Source organism: Lutra lutra, chromosome 10 (assembly GCF_902655055.1).
Source record: "Lutra lutra chromosome 10, mLutLut1.2, whole genome shotgun sequence".
Classification (NCBI taxonomy): Eukaryota; Metazoa; Chordata; class Mammalia; order Carnivora; family Mustelidae; genus Lutra; species Lutra lutra.
Genome location: NC_062287.1, coordinates 101,165,812 through 101,183,452, shown reverse-complemented (window position 1 = coordinate 101,183,452; position 17,641 = coordinate 101,165,812). Strand labels below are relative to the sequence as shown.

Below are 17,641 nucleotides of genomic sequence, written 5' to 3'. Positions count from 1 at the left end.
GAGGCTGCATCCTTGAAAATGCTCCCACCATGGGAATGGTGGGCAATGTGTACATTCCAAGGACAGGGGATAGGGATTCAGAGTCTCTGACTGCCCAGGTTCCATGGGAGGGTCAATGGAAAGTTAGCAACATCCTCCTGAGGACCACCTCTACTCAGCCAGCTAATTGGCTATGGCATTAAGCAATTCTATCTTTTTGTCTTTTTGAATCTTTATATCCTCCAGATGGAAAATGTCTTACAAATGTCTAAGAGAAGCATTTTCCTGTAATAGAATTTGCTTTGTCATATTTTTTCATATCATGTTATTTCCTCCTCTTGAAGTTTAATAAAGTATCATTTTATTTATCTTTTTTGTTGTTATTGTCAGTTTCCTTACTAGTTTTGGGTGATTTCAAGCACAAGAAAAGGGTAAAATGCCTTTGTTTTGTCTTCTTTAATTGAAGAGTATGATATGATTTAGATTGCTACATTTAAACCATTATGGATTGCAAAATATTTTTGTTTTATTTTCCGCTTCGCTCAAAAATACTTACAGAATTTTGTCTTCTTTGCAACTTTCCAAGATAGGTACTTCACAGGATACAGACAATTGTAAGGCTATGTCCTTGAACTTGCAAAGTCAGATGATAGTCAGGATGAGCTGAGCTGTGAAGAAAATGCTATGGTGGTTGTCATAGAGGGAGTTCACATCTGTTTTAGGGGATTGTGGGAAGCTTTCTAGAGGAAGTGGTGACTGAGGTCATCCAATCTAATTGTATTAGTTTCTCAGTGCTGTCCTAACAAATTACCAAAGCTTAGTGGCTAAAACAATATAAACTTATTATTTTAAAGTTCTGCAGGCTAAGAAGTCCTACATGGGTCTCACTGGGTTGTATAGTCAAGGTGTTGGCAGGATTGCATTGCTTCTTGGAATCTCTAGGGGAAATCTGTTTCCTTGATTTTTCCAGCTTTTCAAAGCTGCTCACAATTCTCAGCTGATGGCCCACTTCCTTCATCTTTAAGCCAGCAAACTTGCAAATCTCTGACCATTTTTCCCTAGTTACATCTCCCTCTATTGCATCAGAAGGCCCACCAATTCTCCTCATTTCAAGTTCTTTGGTTAAAAACATCAACCAAGTCCCTTTTTGCCACAAAAGTACCATATTTGCAGGTCCCTGGGAGTCGGACATGGACATCTTTGGAAACCACTATTCTGCCCATCACACTACCTTCAGATGCAATATTTTCTTCTTTCCTCTATAAACCTTTATTCCAACCAAGTGGAATGTTCCTGCCTCCTCATGTCCATTCCTCTCCTTACTTTTACCTGTGATGTTTTTCCTTTTTATTTCAGATCATAGTCTCAAACATTTCTGTCTTTCCAAATGAACATGCACATGAAATTTTTCCAAACCACTTTGGATCATAATGGTCCCTCATTCCTCTAACATTCTCTGGTTTGTTTGGCCTTGAACCAAGCCAAGGATACGTTGAACTGTGGGTTTTCTTTTTCCTGCATCCTGTCTCCACAACTAAGCTGTAGATTCCTAAAAACAATAAATGACATTAATGAGCACTTATCATGTGATATGTACTCTTGTGAGCCCAGTACATATAATAACTCTAATTCTTCCGATGTCTCTGTGAGCTAAGCTCTATTCTTCCAATGTCTCTGTGAGCTAAGCTCTATTATCCCCATTTTACAGAAGAGGATATTGAGTTAAAAAGAAACAAAACAAATAGCAAGCCCCTCTTGCCAAACTGTGGGGCAAACTGTGGAGCTGGGATTTGCACTCAGGCCTCAGGATCCAGGCGGCACACTACTCTATCCTAGCAAGTGTTTACAGATAGAAAACATGGTCTGTGTTGACAAGGACGGTATTAAAGGGGGATAAAAAACATTCCCTCCCTCCACCAGAAATCCTCAGTTGTAGAGAAGATGTTATTTTGGGGAAAAAAAACAAACAAATCTTGGCATGAATGTCAGTGAGACCACTTTAATTTTGTCCCTCAGGTGTAAACTCTTGAGGGTTTAGTTCTTTAGAGACCTGGATCTAACATATTTAAAAGTATCAAAAACATGACCCCTTTATTTTGTACTGTATGTGAGTCAGGCTATAGGACAAGGAGCACTTCTTTGCTCTCAGGCTCATCTGGATGGAGATTTATTTTCTTTACCATGTGCTTAGGAGGTCACGTCTGCTGCAGAAGGTTACTACCAAGAAGGAAATTAAATTTTCCAAACCGACTTCTCGATGAAGACCAGAAAACTCTAGGTTTTGCCATTCATCTTGAAGTAGTTATCAGGGAAACAAGGATTCTCTTAAAGAAGTGAGTATCCCAAATCATGATTAAAAATAAATTTCAAAATACGGTGGAAAGACTTTAGAATGAACCTGACTTTTGGGAACAAAACCTTACCAGTCCAAGAACTCAAAGAGAGTGACCTTTGGTTTAGTCCAGCTCTTCAGGACACAAAATAACTGATTTTTTTTTTTTTTTTGATCTTTAAAGCAGATCTTGTTCTTTATTTTGGATACTCCAATGTCCAGGAAGAATTCTAGGGTCATAGAATTCTAGAAATGGAAAGGTCATAGAGATCACTCCCCTTATTCATAGGAGAGGCAGGGTGTCTTATGTTCTCATGCTGAACAGTGGTAGGGATGGTAGCACATTCTCATCGCCAACCACACACGTTTGGTATGTCCACAAACATCCAAAACCAGTTTCAGCATAGATTTTTGAACTCTTTCAGACATGAAACTAAAGCAGTGTTTTTCCCAACTGCTTCAGTTCACCATGAACATAGAAGCTTTTTCTGAAATCCTGTGGCCTGTTGGTCTTGGACCAACCAAATATCATATTGAAACGTAGATTTTCTTTTTATGCCCAGATCTCATTTCCCCCTGTAGGTGTAAATTCCTAAAAACAATTGATATTAGTGGCTGACATTAATGAACAATCACTAAATGTGGAAAATGCATGCCACAGATATTTTCTCAAATAATAATAATAAACTCAAGATGCATAAATAGTGTATTAACTATTATTTTGTCACTATGGCATTTCAAGGACCACATCCTAATCATTCTATCTCCAAAGTGTGGAATGTTTTTGTTTGTTTATTTATTTTTTTTAAAGATTTTTTTTTAAATTTATTTATTTGACAGAGAGAGATCACAAGTAGATGGAGAGGCAGGCAGAGAGAGAGAGGGAAGCAGGATCTCTGCCGAGCAGAGAACCCGATGCGGGACTCGATCCCAGGACCCTGAGATCATGACCTGAGCCGAAGGCAGCGGCTTAAACCACTGAGCCACCCAGGTGCCCAGTTTTTGTTTGTTTATAGAGGGAATTATTTGAGTTGATAATAAACATATGAACCTAGAATCTTTCTTATGGATACTCCCACACCTCGTGCTTCCTACTGGAATTTTAAATAGCTTGATATATTCTTCCTTAGTTGATGAGTCAAAAATATATTTGCCTGAAAATTTTGTCTCAATAAAAATATTAAGCATTTTACATGTTTTGTTAATAAAATAGAAATTGCCTGTCAGGATTTATGCTTTAAATAGAATTATAAACATCATAGGGAATTAAGGGAAATAATTTTGTTCTGGTGAACAAAATATTCATAGAAATTACTGATAGAAATTACCACTCATGATAAAGTCAGCTGAGCTCCCAGGAGATACTTATTTTTCTACATGATTTCCATGGAAAGTTGTTATGCAGTATTTGAAAGATTAATCTCTAAGGAAGGGCATCTCTGTGCCTCTTAAACCAGTGTATTTTTTCATTTGAATTATATGGTTGGTGGAATTTTATTCACTTCATTTAACCCCCAAATTGAATCCTCTGTTCTTATCTCTTTGTGCCACTTGTGTGTTCTTGATGGTCAAAAAGTAAATATATCCAATCTCTTATTTGCAGGGTAGTCCTTTATAAACGTGAATAGGATTATTATGTGTTATGATAGAATCCTCTCCATTCTAAATAACCCTACTGACATTTGTTTACATTTCCCTTTGTAAGGGAAAGAGATTAATATACACAGATATGGATGTTGTCTTCATGACATCTGAATGGTACTACCCACTCCATCAAAACAGGAACTGAAAGGGCCTTATTTCTATTCTGTCTACCCCATCCCAACTGTCAATTATCAGGATCTGAATTTTTCATCATTTCTTACAATATCACTAGTTATTGTATTCCTAGGTAGGCATTACTATTCTATCATATGATAAAAATGAAATACAGAGACTTCATTTAATTTCAAATACAATTTTAGAACCCAAGAGAGTTTTAGATTTTATAGTTAGACTGCTCTTTTGAAGGCCAAGAGAACTGAATCTAAAAAAATCAAGTATGAATTACTCAAGTTTACCTGGGGATCACAACTCACAGGAACTAGTCCTTGGAAATACTGTTGACTAGTCCAACACTGTTTCCATAACTACCTCCTCTACAGATTAAAAAAAAAAACAAACTTGTAATAAGTTTAAAAGGCTGTTTTGTATATGCCAATTGATATTTTAAAAATAAAATGTATTTTTAAATTTCTTACATAGGTTACAACTGACAGATGGAAGATAAGAATCAGACAGAAGTGACTGAATTTCTTTTCTTGGGCCTCACAGATCACCTCCATCATCAGATCGTCCTCTTTGTCACGCTTCTCTTTGTCTATGTTGTCACCCTGGGGGGTAACACAGGGATGATCATTCTCATATGGACTGATGCAAGACTCCACACTCCTATGTACTTTTTTCTCAGCCACTTGTCCTTTGTAGATATTTGTTCTTCTTCTTCCATTGCCCCCAAGATGCTTTGTGATATCTTTGCGGAGAAAAAAGGCATCTCTTTTGTGGGTTGTGCCACACAAATGTGGTTTTCTGGTTTCTTTGTGGTATCTGAATGTTTCCTCCTGGCTTCCATGGCATATGACCGTTATATGGCCATCTGTAAACCCTTATTGTACACACTCATCATGTCCCAGAGGGTCTGTGTGCAGCTGGTTATGGGGCCTTATGCCATGGCTTTTATAAGCAGCATGACTTATATGACATTGACTTTTCTCTTACCCTTCTGTGGTCCAAATATCATCAATCATTTTTTCTGTGATATTTCACCACTGCTTTCCCTTGCATGTGCAGACACTTCCATGATTCAGCTTGTATTTTTATATTTGGCTGGATTTATAGGAATACTCAGTGGCCTGATCATCATGGTCTCCTATGTTTGCATCCTGGTGGCCATCTTGAAGATACAGACTGCTGATGGGAGGCAGAAAGCTTTCTCCACTTGCTCTTCTCACCTGGCAGTTGTCTCCATCCTGTATGGGACTCTTTTCTTTATCTATGTTCGGCCTGGCTCAACTTCCTCCCTGGATATCAATAAAGTGATTTCTCTGTTTTATACTGTGGTAATCCCCATGTTGAACCCCCTCATTTACAGCCTGAGAAACAAGGAGGTAAAAAATGCATTCAGGAGGAATTTTGAAAGGAAAAATTCTCTAATGGTTTTGGTAATATATAGCTCTGCCATGCTGTACCATAGATGTTGGTTCATAATGTGTGGTAAAAAGAACACTGGGCTGAGAATAAATTCTTTTTAATTCCTGGGGATTTACCAGGTTACTTACAGACAGTCTATATATTTTTTTTCTTCAGTCTTCATTGCTAAGTGATGGGGAATACAAAATAATTTGCAGATATATTAAAGGTATAAATGTAATGTATGCCAGAAGAAAATCCAGAATATTTATGTATTTTCATATGTGAGATGACATTTATTCCAGACTAGAACAGCAAATACTATAAGGGAAATATGTTATAAGGGAAAGAGAGTTCATTAATAAAAGCTTCAACAATCTGAGGGTTTTGAAGGGGTGGGGGGTGGGAGGTTGGGGGAACAAGGTGGTGGGTATTATGGAGGGCACGTATTGCATGGAGCACTGGGTGTGGTGCATAAACAATGAATTCTGTTACACTGAAAAGAAATAAAAAAAAAATAAAGGCTTCATAGACCTTGTTAAAAGTTGAACAATGGAAAGCGAGAGAACACTTGCAAAATGGGTGACTCCAATGAGTTAGTGTCTCAGTAGGAAAGTGCTGAGCATATATGTACATATATATGACACACAATAGAGAAATAGACCACTGGATGGATGGATGAGCAATTGGCACAAATGGAAATGCAAATGGCCAAAAATATAAATACATAAAAAATTGCTCAACTTCACAATTTTTCAAATAAATGAAATCAAAATGACAGTGCAAAGCTTCTTTTCATTTATCAGATTAGCAAACATTAAAATGATTATGTGCAATGCCGGTAAGGTTACCACTGGATATAGACAGCAATTTTACACTGAACTATGATAGCTAAGCATAAAATAGCTACATTTTCAGAAAGTAATTTGATGATTTCTATTAAAATTCACATAATCTTTGACCTAGCTATTTTACATTTGGAAATCTGTGCTACAGAAAAATAAATACCAGACACAAATGTTGCAGCACCTTTTGTAGGGGGAATAAAAAGAAACTAGTTTGTATCATTAGGAGAAACATACATTCTTTCTTTGAAGTGTTGCACAGCTAATTATAAAAAGAAGAAATTAGATATTCATGCTTTAGTTTGGAGGAAACTGCCCGATAAAATCATTGACAGATGGAAAAAAAATCAAGCCAAAATTTAATCTGTAAAGCAGATCACAGTTTGTGTTGGTTTGCAACTTCCTCAGGAGCCTCCAGTGAAATCAGTAAGTGGCCCCCCCCCCATCACAAAGGGTAGGGCGAGACCAAAGAAAAATGCAGGCTACTTCAGAATGGTAGGTGGAGGGTTTAACAGGTAAGGTGGCTTAAATAAGTCTGTTCTGAGTGCTGCAGTTAAGAATGTATGTCTGCTACTGCTTGTCAAATCTTCAAAGTTTATAGAAAGGCCTTGCTAGGGTTCAAACACATAGAGAGTCCCAAGACCACATCACTATCTCAAGGCTATGTTCTTGGGACAGCTCTTAGGGGCGGAGGACATAGGCAGAGTGCACATCCCAAGGGTAGGAGAAGGGAGAGAAGCCTCCAGTTGCCCGGGTCCAGCCCAGTGATCAACCAGAGCTCAGATCTCGATGACCTCCCCCAACACTTTGTTTAAAAAAAAAAAAAAGTAAAAAAAGTGGAGGTAAAAGTTACCTAATGTGAAAAATATATTGGTAGGTGCATATGTATTATGTATATGGTCATGGAGAGAAGTGTGCAGTTCCCACACAAACTGTTAAAAACTGGTTACTTCAGTAGGGCGACTTTGGAAATAAGAAGGAGGGGGGTTGCTTCATGCTCATGTGAGTTGTTGGACTTGTTTTACAACAAATGTTTGCTTTTGTAACTAAAATTTACTTTCAAAAAGCTGTAATCTGTGTCAAAATTGAATGAATGAATGAATGAATGAATAAATATATCTGTAAGTAAGTAAGTTTGGGCAAATGGACTCAATGTCTTCCAGTAAGGCTATGTTTCCATTCTAACATTCTCTGATTTCATGAAATACTTTTAAGTACTGGTGAATGAAATCCTTGTCAAAAACTAAGTAAAATGGGGCGCCTGGGTGGCTCAGTGGGTTAAGCCTCTGTCTTCGGCTCAGGTCATGATCTCAGGGTTCTGGAATGGAGCCCCACATCGGGCTCTCTGCTCAGTGGCCTTCCCCCCGACCCATGTGCCTCTCTGCCTACTTGTGATCTCTGTCTGTCAAATAAATAAATAAAATCTTAAAAAAAAAAAACCTAAGTAAAATGGAGAAATTCTTAGTAACTTTATGCTTCAATCTCTTAGTTTTTCCCCCTAAAGATCAGTATTTTCTCCCACCCCTCCACCCAGAGTCTATAATTTTTATACAAGGTGGTAAGTTTTCTCCTTATTAAAAACATTGAAATGATAAAAAAATGCTAAATTCAAAACAACACAATGCAAATGATGAAGTTTGAAAAGTAAACTAAATATTATCTTAAATATATCCACATTAAATTACGTTTTATATTTTTTTGTAGCACAACAGTTCATAGAATGGATGCTTCTCCTACTGACACAACTTGTTTTCTTTTATTCCCCCTACAAATGATGTCCCAACATTTGGGATTTATATCCGGTATTTATATACCTGTAGTACAAGATTTCCAAATGTAAGCTATAGCTAGGTTAAAGATTATGATCGATTCATTTTGTTAATTGTCAGTTTCGTGAACTTTCCCAATGCCATCTTACTAAGAACTGTTAAAACTTGGGTTTAGGTGTGCCAAAGGGAAATGTATTTTTATCTAGAAAGATCAACAGTTTCTTCTCAGTCAGACTTTGCCTTAAAATGACTCTACTGTGCATCTTCATTACATAACATGTCTCAAATCTGTCACTTATTGAGATAGTCATTTCCTAGTAGGAGAGCGGAAGTATTTTCTGTCATTTTAATGGCTTCTTACACATTTATGATGCACATTCTATTGAATGGGAATTGGGATGAGAACAGCAGGAAACAAGTGATAATTATAAATTTCTTGAATTGCTCTATGGTCCTTCTCCAAGAATATGCAAATATATTCAAACCAACTGTCTTCCTCTAGCTCAAGTTATTGCTGTTCTGATCTCCTAATGTATTCTGCCTAGAATCTCTTTCTATTATATTCACGTGGATTAACAACTTGATTTTCATATACCATTTACATATTACTGCCACTCAGAGACTCACCCTAAGGGAGTGATTAGAGATGGGGTCAATTAGAGTACCTCTGTGTTTTGCTCTTACGGCACCATATTCTTTTCTTTTAGACTTTATAGGTGTAATGCCGTGGATCTTAAAATAGATTTTTGTTTTGTTTTTATTAGCAAGAAATATTCCCAACTGATTCTTCCTACAGGGCAGTGACAGAAATTCACATGCAGGTGCATTTTTTGTTTGTTCGTTAGTTTACCCTGAAAGTCTTTAAGTAGTTCCCCCTATTTTGTGAAGAAAAGGTGAATAAGCCCCAATATCAGAGAGAAACTCTCTGTTAGTTAGGTCTCCACTCACTGCAATTTCCTGATTTGTAATATTGGCTTCTGGCAGAAGGCCATTGATTTTCATAACGCACATGGTTTCTGAGAAGTCAAATATAATTTTTATCTTTGTTCCTCTGTAGATGAGGCATTTTGCCTCTGGCTTCTTTCAAAATTTCTTTTTTAATTTTTAATTTTCTGCACTTTGAAGATTATATGCCTAGGTGTGGTTTTTGCTGGCCTTCATTCTGCTTGGTATTCTCTGAGCTCCCTGATCTGTGGTTTAGTGCCTAAGTTTAATTTGGGGAAAATAGTCATTGTTTAAAGTATTTATTTTTTTAAAAAAATACTTATTCATTTATTTATTTAGAGAGAGACAGAGTTGGGGGGAGAGAGGAAGAGGAAGAGAATCTCTAGCAAACTCCCTTCTGAGTGTGCAGCCTGATACAGGACTTGATCTCACAACCCTGAGATCATGACCTGAGCCAAAATGAAGAGACAGACACTCAGCTGACTGAGCCAGCCTGACAACCCTTAAATGTTTCTTCTATTCCTCTCTTTCTTCTTCTGATATTCCTATCATGTATGTGTTACTCCTTTTTTAGTTGTTGCCCCACAGACCTTATTTAGATATTTGTCTCTATTCTTCTTCTTCCTCTTTTTTTTTTTTTTTGTCTTTGTTTTCTTTCCTTTTCAGTTTTTGAAGTTTCTATTGCTATATCTTCAGGCTCATTGATTCTCTCCTCAACCGTGTCCGGTCTACTAATGAGCCCATCAAAGACATCCTATATTTTGGTTACAGTGTTTTTGATCTCCAGAATTTTAATCATAGTTGATTTAAATTCTTGGTCTGATATTCCTACGTCTCTATCATGCCTGATTCTAATGTTTGCTCTGTCTCTTTGGATCATGTTTTTGCCTTTCTATATGTGCCTTTTGATTTTTTCTTTATAGTCAGACATGGTGTTCCGGGTAAGAGGGGCTGCTATAAACAGACCTTTACCAAGGTGGTTGCAAGGTGTGGATGGCTGGAAACATTCTATAATCCTTTGATTAGGTATCAGGTTTTGGTGGAACTATGCCTCTGGACTGTGAACTTCAAAAGTGTTTCTCAGTTTTGTTTTTATTTCCTTGTAAGTTGGGATAGGATGACCAGAGTGGACTGGAGTAGGTTATTTCTTTCTTCCAGGTGGAAGGCCATTTCTCTTCCCCCCAGATGAATAAGGCTCTGAGAGGACCCCCAGCAGGGTGTTGCATGGTTAACCAGTTAACTAGTTTCTCCTGAGGGCAGGCTTTATTAAGAAGTACATAGCTTTCTGATGGATTTCAGAATGCTTCCTCTTCTCCCCTGATGGAAGCAAAAGAGGATTTTTCTCTTATATTTACTGTGGTTACCTGGTTGAACTCCTGGAGGTAAATCTCACTCTATTTTTTCAGTTCAGGTTTTCCTGTCAAGGCACTGGTTCCTATGGAAATTTCCTCTTGTGAGTAAGCTGTGACTCTCTGTTTTCACCTGTCCATTTCTCCGCTGTTGGGGACAGTGGTTTGCCCTGTGTCGTCCCATCTCTTATAGATCCAAGAAGAGTTACATTGATTCTTCCGTATCTTTAGCTTTTTACTTATTAGGACAGATTGGTGACTTCCAAGATTCTTACCTGAAGAACTGGGAACCTGAAGTCCCTTCATGGCTTTTGCAATAATGTTCTCTCTGACTGAGATCTCTCATCTTCCAATATGTGCCTGGGGGTCTTCCAGACCTTTCTGCTTTGGCTTGAAGTTCATTTTCTCAATGATATTTGCTCTAACTTATTGAATATTGAATTTGTTATCATCACTACCCCATCAGGAGACTTAGATTTCCTTTACTTTGAGCTAACTTTTTCTGTTATTGATCACATTTTTCACCATCCAACCAATAATACATTTAAATGGATTATTTTAAATTTATTTTTATTTCAAGTCTTTATTTAAATTGTAGTTAGCTAACATATAGCATAATATTGGTTTCAAGAGTAGAATTTACTGATTCATCACTTACATACAACACCTTGTGCTCCTCACAATAAGTCCCCTCCTCAATACCCATCAACATTTAGCCCTTCACCCACCTAACTCCCCTCTGGTAACCATCAATTTTTTTTTTGTTTTTTATAGTTAAAAGTTTCTAAGGCTTTGTTTCAAATTCAAAATGGATGACCTAAATGTGAGGCAGGAAACCATCAAAATCCTAGAGAACACAGGTGGCAACCTCTTTGATGTTAGCTGTAGTTATTTCTTATTAGACATGTTGCTTGGAGGCAAGGGATACAAAAGCAAAAATGAACTAGGGGGACCTCATGAAGATAAAAACACCATACAGAAAGATAAACTCAAAATGGATGAAAGACCTAAATGTGAGACAGGAATCCATCAAAATCCTAGAGGAGGACACATGTGGCAACTTCTTTGACCTTGACTGCAGCAACTTCTTGCTAGACATGTCTCCAAGGGCAAAGGAAACAAAAGCAAATATGAACTGTTGGGACTTCATCAAAGGAAGCTTCTGAGAGCAAATAAAAGAGTTAACAAAAGTAAAAGGCAGCCTATGGAATGGGACAAGATATTTGCAAATGACATATTAGATAAAGGGCTAATATCCAATATCTATAAATAACTTATCAAACTAAACACCCAAAAAGTGAACAATCCAGTCAAGAAATGGACAGAAGACATGAACAGAAACTTCTTCAAAGAAGACATACAAATAGCCAACAGATACATGATTTAAATGCTCTACATCCCTTGGCATCAGGAAAATACAAATCAAAACTACAATGAGATATCGCCTCACACTAGTCAGAATGGCTAAAATTAACAAGTCAGGAAACAACAAATGCTGGTGAGGATGTGAAGAAAGGGGAACCCTTTTACACTGTTGATGGGAATGCAAGCTGTCAGAATCACTCTGGAAAACAGCATGGAGGTTCCTCAAAAAGTTAAATAGAGCTACCTTATGACCCAGCAATTGCACTACTAGATTTTACTCCAAAGATATAAATATAGTGATCTAAATGGGCACCTGCATCCCAAAATTTATAGCAGCATTGTCCACAATAGACAAATTGTGGAAAGAGCCAAGATGTCCATTGATAGATAAATGGATAAAGATGGGGTTCATATATAAAGTGGAATATTACTCAGCCATCAGAAAGGATGAATACTTACACTTACACTGATGTGGCTGGAACTGAAGGGTGTTATGCTGAGTGAAATAACTCAATCAGAGAAAGACAATTACCATATGGTTTCATTCATACATGGAACTTAAGAAACAGAGCAGAGGACTGTAGGCGAAGGGAGAGATAACCAAATGGGAAGTCATTAGAGAGGGAGAAAAAACATGAGAGTCTTAACTATAGAAAACAAACTGAGGGTCCCTGGAGGGGTGGTGGGTGGGGGATGGGATAACTGGGTGATGAGCATTAAGGAGGGCACGTGATGTGATGAACACTGGGTATTACATGCAACTGATGAATTATTGAACTCTACATCTGAAACTAATGTACTATATGTTGGTTAGATGAATTTAAACAAAAAGAATAAAAGGCAACCTCTGGAATGGGAAAAGATATTTGCAAATAACATATCTGATAAAGGGTTAGTATCCAAAATCTATAAAGAACTTCTTAAACTCAACACACAAAAACCAAATAATTCAGTTAAGAAATGGACAGACGACATGAATAGACATTTTTCCAAAGAAGACATACAGATGGCAGTCATATTACAATATATAAACCTACATATACAACCTACTACCCAGCAATTGCACTACTTGGTATTTACCCAAAGAATGCAAGAATACTGATTCAAAGTGACACATGCACGCTGATGTTCATAGCAGCATTATCAACAATAGCCAAACTATGCAGAGATCCCAAATGTTCATTGATCAATGAATAAATGGATAAAGAAAATGTGGTACACACACACTTTCACACACACACACACACACAAACACACACACAATGGAATATCACTCAGCCATCAAAAATAATGAAATCTTGCCATTTGCAATGAAGTAGATGAAGCTAGAGTGCATTAGGCTAAACAAAATAAGTCAGTCAGAGATAGACAAATTCCATATGATTTCACTCACATGTGAAACTTAAGAAACAAAACAGATGAACATAGGGGAAGGGAAAAATTAATTGATTTTTAAATTTATTATTTATTATCTTTCCTCATTAAAATGAAAGATCCATGTGTGCATGTTATTTTATTAAACTGAAACAAGTCAACCACTATCTGGACGTAGTGTATGTTTGATATTTATTCAATAGTCAGATGGTGTGGCTTTCAAGTATGAGAAAAAACTCTGTCTCATGTTATGGGTGGGTAACCTCACTATTATTTCTTCCACTCTTCTTCTGCTCATTGATGTCTTTTCTTTATTTCATTTTTATTTTTTCCCCAGCTTTATTGAGCAAGATTGACAAACATAATTGTAAGATATTTAAATTGCACAATGGGATGATTTGATATATGTATGCACTGTGACTGGACTCTCCCCATCTAGTTAATTCATATGTACATCACCTCATATAGTTATCTTCTTTCGGAGTTGGTGAGAGCCTTTAAATTCTACTCTCTTTGCAAATTTCAGTTATACAGTGCAGTGCTGTCAACCACAGTCAGCATGTTTTCCATTATATCCTCAGACCTTATTCATCTTACAAGAGAATTCTGGTGCCCTTGATGTTTTTTCAGCCCAAGCCAATGGAAGTCCCACATCACACCTCATGGGAAGAGTCACTTCCCAGGATTACTAATGTGCATTTTCTCTGCCTGCAAGTGCTTCTTGTTTATGGGCTACACATGTTCCTGAAGTTTTTATTTCTGCTGCTCTACCTGTTATGGTACTAGGTACCTACTCTGCTATTACATGGGCTTTGAGAATAAATTGTTTGTCCTTTCTTCCACTCTTCAAATGCCAGCCATGGCTGCTCCGCTTCTCAAGCAACATTTATTCTCTTCTCCATTCCTCTTCCCCTTCTCCCTCTGTTCCCTTCCTTTCCTTTTCTTTTCTTTCTCACGGCATTAGTGTATGAGAAATGATATAGATTGCCCTTGATTTTTGAGGGAATATATCACATCTAAACTGAGTCCTCACAAGTAGCAAAAATCATTGGCTCTATTTTCGTTCTTAATGTTAGACCATCTTCCATCTTCTTATGAGAAAACTTTTTTTTGGCCATTTTATGTATATTGGGTAGAACCCATGTTTTCTCAGGAAACGGTCCACAACTGGACTTCGATTCTCATTAAAAAAAAAGACTTTATTTATTTATTTATTTATTTATTTATTTATTTGCAAGAGAGTGAGAATGAGAGAGAGAGAGAGAAAAAAAACACAGAGAGGGAGAGGGAGAAGCAGACTCTCTGCTGAGCAGAGACCCTGGTGCTGGGCTTGATCCCAGGACCCTGAGATCATGACCTGAGTGGAAGGCAGAAACCTGACTGACTGAGCCACTCAGGTGCCCCCAATTATGGGGTCCTTCTTCACTGAAGCTGGCATCCTTCTAAAAGTCACTCGCGTGGTGTGGCTGCTTGCATTAGCGCCTGCGGATTTGTAGGCTGGCTAAGTCTCAGAAGAACTGTTTAATACTTTAATACAGTTTTTAACTCAGTATCTTGCTTTCCTCCACATCAGGGTCATCCCTGTGACTTGGTATTTTCTTGTGGTTCTTGAAATGATAATAAATGTAGAATGCCAAATTTACTTACAGACTCTTAAGTTTGTTGAGTCAAATAATGATTTCTCAGGGAAGAGGAGGAGGCATATTCTGGAATATGAATTCCATAGCAGGAAAACCCATGCTATAAAGTTTATCTAACCTACCCATTTGACCAGGCCCCACACAAGCTCATGTGATTGTTGTTGAAGAGTTTAGCTGTTCTCTCTCTTAGGAGGCTGATCATATCATTTATAAACCCTGACACTTGGGCTGACACATTGAATATACACGGAGCCTAAAATATTTTCATGGCAGTGACACTGAGATTTTTAATCATATCAAAGATTTTCTTTTTCTTTTTTTTAAATTTTACTGTTTTGCTCACTGATGTGTCTGAAGCACCTGGAACACTGCTTTATAAAAGTACTGATGCATTAAATAAATGAATACAAGAGTACATATGGAGTCAAGATATAATCCACCATTTTCCTCTTAAATATTTATGCGATCCCCTTCCACTTCTTTTCCCTTCATTGCTGTGACAACAAGGGAACAAATGGGAAAATTTTCTGGGTCATCATTCCAAGATTATTGTGTGTGTGTTTTTTTCTATCAGTATTTTGACATCTAGCATTTAAATGGTCATTTAGCCCCAGAAATTCTCTGGTTCTCATACTTTTCAGTTGTTGTATTGTGCTGTCTTTGAGTTCTTGAACGGTTAGGCCTTGTAAGTGAGACTAGTAGGTTCTGTTGATCTTACATAGCAGAAACAAGAACTGTAAAAATGTAGAGAATGAAAGAAGATATTCTATACCATACAAATGAATTCCTTACTATGACACCTAGCTGTCATGCTAGTAGAATAGAAAAAAAAATGATGTAACAGAAAGAAATACCTAGAAATGGATGAATGGTTTGGGAATTTGTGCATGATACAATTAGCATTTCAAATTTCAGTTTTCAGCTTTCTTGTATAGGAAATTCACACCAGGCAAGAATAATTAGAAAGATAATTATGGAGATTAACCATATCAGATATCAAATAAAACATTCACATTTTAGTAATTAGAAATGTGGAAGACCTCAACGTGAGACAGGAATCCGTCAGAATCCTAGAGGAGAACATAGGCAGTAACCTCTTCGATATCAGCCACAGCAACTTCTTTCAAGATATGTCTCCAAAGCCAAAGGAAACAAAAGCAAAAATGAACTTTTGGGACTTCATCAAAATCAAAAGCTTCTGCACAGCAAAGGAAACAGTCAAGAAAACAAAGAGGGTTCCAAACCCACGGAATGGGAGAAGATATTTGCAAATGACAGTACAGACAAAAGGTTGATATCCAGGATCTATAATGAACTCTTCAAACTCAACACACACAAAACAGATAATCACATCAAAAAATGGGCAGAAGATATGAACAGACACTTCTCCAATGAAGACATAAATGGCTATCAGACACATGAAAAAATGTTCATCATCACTGGCCATCAGGGAGATTCAAATTAAAACCACATTGAGATATCACCTTACACCAGTTAGAATGGCCAAAATTAGCAAGACAGGAAACAACATGTGTTGGAGGGGATGTGGAGAAAGGGGAACCCTCTTACACTGTTGGTGGGAATGCAAGTTGGTGCAGCCACTTTGGAGAACAGTGTGGAGATTCCTCAAGAAATTAAAAAGAGAGCTTCCCTATGACCCTGCAATTGCACTACTGGGTATTTACCCCAAAGATACAGATGTAGTGAAAAGAAGGGCCATCTCTACCCCAATGTTTATAGCAGCAATGGCCATGGTCGCCAAACTGTGGAAAGAACCAAGATGCCCTTCAATGGACGAATGGATAAGGAAGATGTGGTCCATATACACTCTGGAGTATTATGCCTCCATCAGAAAGGATGAATACCCAACTTTTGTAGCAACATGGACGGGACTAGAAGAGATTATACTGAGTGAAATAAGTCAAGCAGAGAGAGTCAATTATCATATGGTTTCACTTATTTGTGGAGCATAACAAATAACATGGAGGACAAGGGGAGTTAGAGAGGAGAAGGCAGTTGGGGATAATTGGAAGGGGAGGTGAACCATGAGAGACTATGGACTCTGAAAAACAATCTGAGGGTTTTGGAGGGGCGGGGGGTGGGAGGTTGGGGGAACCAGGTGGTGGGTATTAGAGAGGGCACGGATTGCATGGAGCACTGGGTGTGGTGCAAAAACAAGGAATACTGTTATGCTGAAAAAAAAAAGAAATGTGGCAGTAAATTCCTTATTTTAGTATAACTGTGGTGCCAGAAAAATAGTAAAGAATGTTGTCATATTTCAAGTAAATACTAAGAGAAGATGGAAGAATAAAAGACATATTCTTTTAGTTAGATCATTTATTCTTGCCTTCTGGTTGTTTACTACTGCGGACTGGCGACTACTGTCTGGGGATCCTATTATCAATGTGGCAGTCAGCTAGCTCTGTATTCCTGTAACATTGTCTCCTTCTTCTGCCAGTCTGGTCTAGAGAAGACTGATACCTCCAATCATATTAGTGATGTTAGTGCCCTCATGTCTTTCCTAAAGACAGTAGAAATTGTAGCAGAAATGGACTTGTATCTCTAAAGCCCAATGATCTGTGTGATGAGATCTAGTTTTGATCTCTTGGATCATTCATGATATTGGAAAAAAATGAATTCCAGGAGGTGTATAAGGGAAGAAGTCAAAGGCCAGCCAGGCAGTTGAGACTAGCGAAGATATAAAACACTGTCCCAAGTCTGGCAGTTAAATTCAATCTTGGCTCACTTCTTCTGTCTCCCATCCAGGAACAAACTTCTGCCATTCAAGTTTGATCTTCTAGGATGATCTCTTAAAGAAACAACGTAATTCCTTTCCATTATCACATTAACTTCACATTTACCGAACACCTTCAAG

The 17,641-nt window shown here is 37.6% G+C and overlaps 1 protein-coding gene across 1 annotated transcript; it reads left to right on the top strand.

Annotated features, from left to right (window-relative positions):
• Positions 1–2,213: 2,213 nt before the first annotated feature.
• LOC125079865 (olfactory receptor 5G3-like) lies at positions 2,214–17,332 on the top strand. The gene is made up of 3 exons (XM_047693591.1): positions 2,214–2,312; positions 4,556–5,511; positions 17,225–17,332. Exons 2-3 carry the CDS (start codon positions 4,570–4,572, stop codon positions 17,330–17,332), a joined length of 1,050 nt encoding a protein of 349 aa, XP_047549547.1. The 5' UTR covers positions 2,214–2,312; positions 4,556–4,569.
• The last annotated feature ends 309 nt before the right edge of the window (positions 17,333–17,641 follow it).